This window comes from Phocoena phocoena, chromosome 12 (genome assembly GCF_963924675.1).
Source record: "Phocoena phocoena chromosome 12, mPhoPho1.1, whole genome shotgun sequence".
Lineage (NCBI taxonomy): Eukaryota > Metazoa > Chordata > Mammalia > Artiodactyla > Phocoenidae > Phocoena > Phocoena phocoena.
In genome coordinates, this window is record NC_089230.1 from 60,457,790 (window position 1) to 60,464,104 (window position 6,315).

Consider the following 6,315-nt stretch of genomic DNA (forward strand, 5'->3'; position numbering starts at 1 on the left):
ATCAAATGGGTTATGAGAGAGGGATGTAAAAGATTATGGAAAAAGAGAACACGGCTCAGATTCAAACTCATCAGGTAAGGGGACAGGAAAATAAGGCACATTTAAATAAAAGAGTGACAGAACAAATATTCATGGAGAATGATTAAACTTTCATTATTTCCTTTCACAAAAGCAGGAAAGGGCCATTTTAGAATCTTCCGTCACCCTGGTGCCATTAGTTCCATTTTTACTGGCTTCCTCTTTGGTTGCACTGACCTGTGAAAGGACTTCAAGGTCAATTTGCTTAGACTTTCTCAGCCCGCAACTTTGGAATCACGAGGGAAGCTTGAACCAATGCCGGGACTCACTTGGGAGGAATTAAATCAGAAAATCTGGGGTGAGGCCCGACGTGAAACTGCTTTAAAACTTCCCGCCCGACTCCACCAGTCTCCGGAGAGGTGAGCCATCGTGTGTCCGAACCTTAAGTCCCGCCCCATCTCGCCGGAAGCGGCCACAGGGGGGAGCACATCCACGCCCCGGAGGAAGTCGCGCTCCCTTTGAGATACTCTGGGCGGAGACGCTGCATGCGCCCTCCCGACCGCTGGGGGGCGAACGGCGCGCAATCAGCGTCCGCTTTCCGGCGCGCGGCCAGAGCGACCCCAGACATGCTCACGCTCCGGTGCGTCCCGGAGGTTGCCCGGGCCGGTGTTTAACCACGTGTGGTGTGAATTTAAGGGCATCATGTTATGAAGAGATGGGGGCTGCGGTGACTCGCGCAATCAGGAATTTCAACCTAGAGAACCGGGCGGAACGGGAAATCAGCAGGATGAAGCCCTCCCCCGCTCCGAGGCACCCCTCCACCAAGAACCTCCTGCGAGAGCAGATGAGCAGTAAGTGGTGCCAGGGCGCGTGGGGCCTCGCGGTGCGGGCTCCCTGTGCGGGCTGGGCTGTTCCACGCCCGTGGACCTCCGTCCAGTGGTGGGGGTGACCGGGGTCGGCTGCAGTCACTCGGGTCAGCCGAGCGCGGGAAGGGGGAGCCACCAGGCCGGTGACATTGAGACAGTCCCCTCGCGCTCGCGGTGGAGGCGGCAGCTCTGCCTACTTCGTAGTCCTGGAGGTGTTAGCTTGTGCCCCCGCTGCCCCCGCCCTCCCCGGCTTTTGTCTTTAATGCTCAGTGGCTTGATACAGGGAATCAAAATCAGAAGGGATCGTGTGCAAGAGAACTCTCTAGATGTCTTCACAGATTGATAGACACCGAGCTTGACCTAGCATTTTGAGTTACACTTAAAACATGTTCTGTAGTGTTGTAGTGCTTGTTGATTAAGCAAAAAGTTAAAAGTGACTGTCTTGTGTTAAGTGTTTAGGGTCTTAGAGGAAACTTTCTTTGGCTTTAAATATTGCGACATTCTTTTTCTTTCCTTAGGCCATCCAGAAATTAAGGGAGAAATTGCTAGAAAAGATGACAAACTGCTGTCATTACTAAAAGATGTGTATGTCGATTCCAAAGATCCCGTGTCTTTTGTTCAGGTAATGTGTGTTTTAATTGAGTAAATACATAATTTAACCCTTTGGGGCTCCAGGAGAATGACCAAGAGAAGTGTGGCAAATAGTAAAAAAGAGTGAGCGCTCTGCAAGTGTAAAACTGTCAGTGTGCTTCTGACCAGAATGCAGAGCATTGGCAAAGTTGAAGTACAGCAGTCTAAGCCAGACACATACGCCTCCGTTCATTGGATATTTTCCGAAATTCTAAAAGACTTGTGAAAGTATTGATTGTGTGCAACTTGGTGAATTATTTGGTATTATTTCAGAATTTGTAAGATTTGGTAAGGTACTTCTAGTGATTGTCATTGGAATGACCAAGGGAGGGCTTTAATACTATTTTCTCATACTTCAGTGGATTGAGGTATGTTTTAATATCAGAGATTCCTTTAGTGTTGTGTTGTTGGTGCTTGATTTTTTTTAATTTTGTTTTTTAAGAATATTATTAAGATAGAATACGTAAAGATAGGGAGATCACAGAATACACTGGGAACGGGAACCTGTATGTAAGTGCCAGGTACAAGTGCTTTGCATACAGAGAAGAACAAAACATCTCTAGTCCTTGATTTCACGGTGCTTATAGTGTTGTGAGGGACACAGGCATTAAACAGATGAGCAACCATAGGTACATAGTTACTAATTCTCTGAAGGAAAAATATAGGCACAGTGAGCATATCAGAGGGACTTTTTTGAGACTGAAGGATCAGGGATGGTTTCTGAGGAAGAGACATTCAAACTCAGGCCTGAAGGATGGGTGGGAGTTAACCAGATGAGTTTGTGGGGCAGGAAGGATCTAAGTAGGAGGAAGAGTTTGATTGAAGGAGAGGGAATTGCCAGTGACAATTCCTATCTTTCCATTCTAAAATTCTCTGCTTGTCTCTGTAGATAGGCAATAGACGGTTTGCACAGATAAAGTTATTAGTATGATTTTCACTAGAGAAGAGATATAAAACTCATGTACAATAAGGTATGTAAATTTTTGCACACAATAGCAGTTATAGAGTTCAATTATCACCATATACTCATAAGAAATATATGTATGGGGTTGATGTTCACGTTCTTTATGTTATTTTTAGGCAGGAGTTAGATAATACTTCTAAGTATTGTTTCTCTCACATGTACTTATTCATTCGAAAATTGGCTCTTGGGGAGCAAAAAACATTGAACACTTCTTATGTATAAAACACAGAAATGTAGTTATAATACATAGGATACATACAGTGGTATTAAAATTTCTTGGGGGTGGGTATTAGGAAAAGCCTGAAAAGACTCATGCAGAGTGATAATGAAGAAAAGGTTGAAGTGCCTATTTATGTTCTTTGTACGTTTTTTTCTTTTGGGCAGTTCATAATTTTCTTAATGATTTGTGATGTCCCTGGACATCAGTGGAAAGTGAAGAAGTTGTTAGGAGTATCTCAGGCCAGAGTTACAGTATGAAGGTAGGAGAGAGTGTGATGCCTTTAGAGTTCAGTACAGTTAGGAGAAAGTATGAGGGATGCATTTGGGAGAAATGAGGTGGGGTAGAGAGTAACAGGGGCCAGATCATGAAGATCCTGATTTGTCTTGCTAAGGAATTTGGGTTTTATCCTGAGTGCAGTGGGAAATCATTGAAGAGTTTCCTGTCGAACAGTGACATCAGATTTGCTTCATTCTGGGGACAGTTTTGAGAGTGGGCTGGGAAGGAACGAAATGCATTTTATCTAGTTAGAGGAGACCAGGGTTTTGCAGTAGTTCCTGTAAGAGACGTTGGCTTGGACAAGGGTGATTTAGTGACTGGGAGAGAAGTGAACGGGTTTGAGAGGGACTTTGGTAGTATCAGCAGGATTTGGTCGTTGATTGCCTGTAATGAGAGAGAGGGGGAGATGTAAGGTATCACGTAAGAGAAGCTCTGGGTTTTGGAGTGGGATATGGGAGGTGGGTGGTAATGGTCACCGAGCTAGTGGATATGGGGATAGTATCGGATTTTCAGAGGAAAGGGATAAGTTCAGTTTTAGACATGTTGATTTTGATGTGCTTATAGATTATCCAAGTAAAGATGTCATTTGTCATTTGGGAATTTGGATCTGGAAGTCAGGAGGAAGGTCGAGGTTTGAGATCACATTCAAGAGTCATTAACACGTAGATAATAATAATAAGGGTGTGTGTGGGATTGCTTGGGAGGAATGTGTAGAGTGAGAAGACAGCCTGGGCTAGAACTTGGTGCACACTAACATTTACGGGGCATCTGAAGGGAAATAGTCCACAAAGGAAACAGAAGGAACCACTACAGAGACAGATGGAAAACTAGGAAAGGTGTGGTATGGAAACCAAAGGAAAGATAGTTGTGGGTCCATGGGAGTGGTCAGCAATGTCAGGTGCTGTAGTGAGTTCAGATAAAGCCTGAAAAGTGTCCTCTGGATGCAGATCTAATCTTCTGGATTTGAGATCACAAGTATCTCTTTTAAAGTTGAACTAAAAAGAAGGAAACTGGTCATAAAAAAAGTGTTGGTTTTGGGTTTGGTGGGTGTTTGTAAAATTTGGTGACTACAGCATTTTCATATTTTGACCAAACAGCAGTAATAGGCAGGGTGCCTTTGAAAGGAAAGGTAAAGAGGGATGGTTGGTGTAGCTGATAGAGGAATGGAATACAGAGCACAAATGCAAGGGTTAAGCTTGGGCAGGACAGACAGATGGAAAGAATGGGTGTTATAGGTAGTTTTACTTATATTTATTGCGGTCTTAGAGGCATTAGTTTATTTTCTCTGAAGAGGCAAGATCTCTAGCAATATTTGAATTCATTCAAGGTGTTTGGAGGCACTGAATATGAAATACAAAACTAGGAAACAGAATGGAGATTATCAGGTATGCCGTTAGAGCAGCATCAGAATCCTGCCCTTCTAAAGCAGTTTTTTATCTTTTCTAATCAGTGCATTATTGTTGTTCTTTTAATATATATGAAATAATGTAGTAAGTGGATGGTATACATTTGATTATTATTTTCTAGAACTACCTAAATTTTCTAATGATTGGCTTATGGTTATGAAACAGTGATATGGCAAAAGTGCCATTGAACTATGACTCATTATAATGAGAAAATATAGTTTAGAAAATCATGGGTAGTATTTATTTGAAGAAGAATAATAGAGATTCTAGAATCATGAAAGTAGATGTCAAATCCTTGCTCTCATCTTGAAAGCTTATTTTTTGGTTTTTGTTTCTTGATACTAGGTAAAGGATGCTGGAACACCTCAGAAGCCAAAGGAGTTCAGGTTGCCAAAAGACCATCATTCTGACATGATGAATGTTAATAACATTCCCAAAGGCAAAATTTCCATTGTAGAGGCACTGACACTTCTCAATAATCATAAACTTTATCCAGACACATGGACTGCTGAGAAAATAGCTGAAGAATACCATCTAGAACAGCAAGATGTAAATTCCCTTCTCAAATATTTCGTTACTTTTGAAGTCAAAATCTTACCCCCTGAAGGCAAGAAAGCAATACAATCAAAATGAAGAGAATCTTGAAATAACTTTTCCTTTATTTACTCTGCATCCCTGTACCCTGTTTATTTTCTCATTTTTAGCATATTAAATTATATTAAATTACCAAATGTGTTAAGCTCCCTCCTTGTGAGAGCATGCTATTTATTGAGCTCTGCTGAATTTTCAGGATTGCTGTTAGAATTAATTTTTTTCTCTTTTAAACTTTAATTTGGTTTAGGCATATGTTCTTATGCAATAACTTATTAGCATGACTAATCAGCACATGTATAAATTTATTATAAATAAAAGAGTTATCATACTTTAGGCAAATCATATCATCAGCTTTTAAATTGATATATAACCTCTTGGGAAATGTCCTGAATCCCTCGTTTAACATTCAAAGCTTCACCTTCCAATTTTGGTGGTTAGTTCATGTACGAAATAACTTTTTAAAAATATAAACAGGAATTGGTGTATTTAAAATTTTAGCAGTCTCTGCTTTGACAAACAGGGAAGTTCAAAAACTTTCAGAGAGACAGGCATAGTGGAACCTATCTGAAAAAAATAACTTTTCTCTGGACTTAGCATAGAAATACAAGGATATTTTAAAGAGTGGATAAATCAGAGAACTATGGTAAATTGAATTTGGTGATCAAATACATATTTTTTTTTTAATTTAAATGCTGGTTGAAAGAAGAGAAAAAATAGCAAGTAGAAATATAAAGTGTGATCACTGGAAGGGAAATTGCTGCTTCATCCATTTAACAAACTTCTGAGCACAGTGTGTGCCAGTACTAGGGTCTTAAGTGAGATTGTGTAACTTGAGCTCTGTCATATTACTACCTGTGGGATTTTGGGTAGATTGTGTAACCTCTTTGAGATTGAATTTCCTCTATAAAAAGTATAGTGCTGCCTTATTAAATCAAAGGGTTACTGTGAAGATACATAAGACAACAAAGGACTACAAAGGACTGCACAAATTCGACTCATTTTTTTCCAACTGAGAAGAGCAGCCTGGGGAGGTTTCATGACCTAGCTAAGATTATTCTGTAGTTTATGACATAGCCAGGCCCAGAATTTAGGCTTTCAAAGTCCTAGTGGTATGTTTTTTTCAAAAAATACATCTCAAAAGTGTAGAAGGTGTGAGTTGTGGGAATATTCAGAGAATGTGGTAAGAAAAATTCCAGGTTATCAGTGTCTTTCTGAGGGAAGACAGGCATTCCCTACTTTCCAGGGATTTCCCTGGAAATGGTATGGAAGTTGCTGAGGAATTCAGCATGATGATGGAATGAGGCATTTGTAATGCTGAGAAGAGAAAAACTGACTGAGATG

The 6,315-nt window shown here is 40.8% G+C and overlaps 1 protein-coding gene across 1 annotated transcript; it reads left to right on the forward strand.

Annotated features, from left to right (window-relative positions):
• Positions 1–719: 719 nt before the first annotated feature.
• Positions 720–5,313, forward strand: NDUFAF4 (NADH:ubiquinone oxidoreductase complex assembly factor 4). Its single transcript, XM_065889154.1, has 3 exons — positions 720–869; positions 1,403–1,506; positions 4,726–5,313. The coding sequence occupies exons 1-3, from the start codon at positions 734–736 to the stop codon at positions 5,011–5,013; spliced, it is 528 nt and encodes a 175-aa protein (XP_065745226.1). The 5' UTR covers positions 720–733; the 3' UTR covers positions 5,014–5,313.
• The last annotated feature ends 1,002 nt before the right edge of the window (positions 5,314–6,315 follow it).

Excerpts from the sequence above, each read along its gene's own strand:
- NDUFAF4 (XM_065889154.1), top strand. The coding sequence starts at position 734 with ATGGGGGCTGCGGTGACTCGCGCAATCAGGAATTTCAACCTAGAGAAC. Across the intron at positions 870-1,402 it reads CCTGCGAGAGCAGATGAGCA|GCCATCCAGAAATTAAGGGA; the intron begins GTAAGTGGTGCC and ends TTCTTTCCTTAG. Across the intron at positions 1,507-4,725 it reads ATCCCGTGTCTTTTGTTCAG|GTAAAGGATGCTGGAACACC; the intron begins GTAATGTGTGTT and ends TCTTGATACTAG.